General features: G+C 35.7%; 1 protein-coding gene across 1 annotated transcript; it reads left to right on the top strand.

The window, feature by feature from the left end:
- The first annotated feature begins 141 nt into the window (after positions 1 to 141).
- LOC119681303 (small proline-rich protein 2H-like) lies at positions 142 to 1087 on the top strand. Its single transcript, XM_038094456.1, has 2 exons — positions 142 to 935; positions 1006 to 1087. The coding sequence occupies exon 1, from the start codon at positions 339 to 341 to the stop codon at positions 855 to 857; it is 519 nt and encodes a 172-aa protein (XP_037950384.1). The 5' UTR covers positions 142 to 338; the 3' UTR covers positions 858 to 935; positions 1006 to 1087.
- Positions 1088 to 1488: the final 401 nt, after the last annotated feature.

The following is a 1488-nucleotide window of genomic DNA, read 5'->3' on the forward strand; positions in this document are numbered from 1 at the left end:
GCGCTGACTCGAAAAAAAGGATCAACATACATACATACAATCATATAGTATTCAAAATCAAGTATTCATTGAAATTCCAATTTTGCTTTCAATTTGTAATAACGAAAATAAAATTAATATTTTTTAGTTACAAAATTTTTTCACAACAGAGAGTTTCGAATTTTGGTAGGGATCAAAATTTTATTTATTTTGCGTAAATAGTATAAATGTGCTAGGTGGGACCACAGCGAACGTGGACACTTACTTCAAACAACAACTCTATAGAACGTTGTTGTTTGTGTACGCCAGCGGTAGAGAAAGAAGTTTTCCATTTATAATCGAAGAAGACATTACTAACAATGGGAAATAAGAAGCTACCTTGTTGCCGCTGCGGTGGAACCGGAATTTATTGTCAGGTCTTATGCTGCAAATCACCGTGTCCGCCAAGTTGTCCACCTAAGAAACCAAAGTGTCCACCTGATCCACCAAGCTGTTGTCCGCTAAAGCCCAAGCCACCATGCTGCCCATCACCATGCTGCCCACCAGCATGTTGCAGTCTGCCATGCTGCATTCTGCCATGTTTTTGTCCATCAAGCTGCTATCCACCTAGACCCAAGCCATGCTGTAAGCCACCACCAGACTGTGGACCGCCATGTGAGAAGAAGCCTAGTTGTAGTCCACCGTGCTGTATGCCTTGTTGTGGTCCACCATGTTGTGGCCCACCTTGTTGTGGTCCACCATGTTGTGGTCCACCATGTTGTGGTCCACCATGCTGTTTACCTCCTAGCTGCTTACCTTCTGGACCGTATTGTAATACTTACGCGAGTACCGATGTTCCCATTACACGTTATAATCAACCAGATAAATGCTTCCCTTAATGGGAGGGAAAATAAATGAGGTGTGGAATGAATGCAAGTAGAGCTCTTTTAGTTGGCAACAAGAAATATTTTGAAGAGGTAAGAAAACGTTCTATTTTTATTAAAATTATTTATTTATTTATTTTGTCATACACGTTCTTCTTTTAAGGGGAATTTTTTAGTGCATGGAGGTACTACCTCAGCTTACTAATTAAAAAATTTTGAGAGCATTAAATGGAAATCAGTGTTTGGTGGGTATTAGATCTAAAAAATTGTTTAATCAATTATTGAAAAATTGATTATTTTCTCAATGTATATTTATATATTGATTAAAAAAAATATTTTTCATAATTTTTTAATTACAATACAAATTTTTTCTTTTTTTCTATTAGCAAAAAGTTACAGGAAATAGTATTTCGGCTTTTCTAAAGTACACAACTGAAATTCTTGACCATAAATGTTCTGGACTTGTTCGGCACGGAACTAATGTTGGCAACAGGATTAGATAGCAGTTATAAATGTGTTTCTATAAAGTCTTGGGCCTGATGTTATAATACAAAATCATTAGCAATATATACTATTTATTTGCAAAATCATAAATACATTTTTAGTTCACAAAATATTTCGAACCTTGCAAAATTATAGAAATAAA

This window comes from Teleopsis dalmanni, chromosome 2 (genome assembly GCF_002237135.1).
Source record: "Teleopsis dalmanni isolate 2A chromosome 2, ASM223713v2, whole genome shotgun sequence".
Taxonomy (NCBI): Eukaryota; Metazoa; Arthropoda; class Insecta; order Diptera; family Diopsidae; genus Teleopsis; species Teleopsis dalmanni.

Excerpts from the sequence above, each read along its gene's own strand:
- LOC119681303 (XM_038094456.1), top strand. The coding sequence starts at position 339 with ATGGGAAATAAGAAGCTACCTTGTTGCCGCTGCGGTGGAACCGGAATT.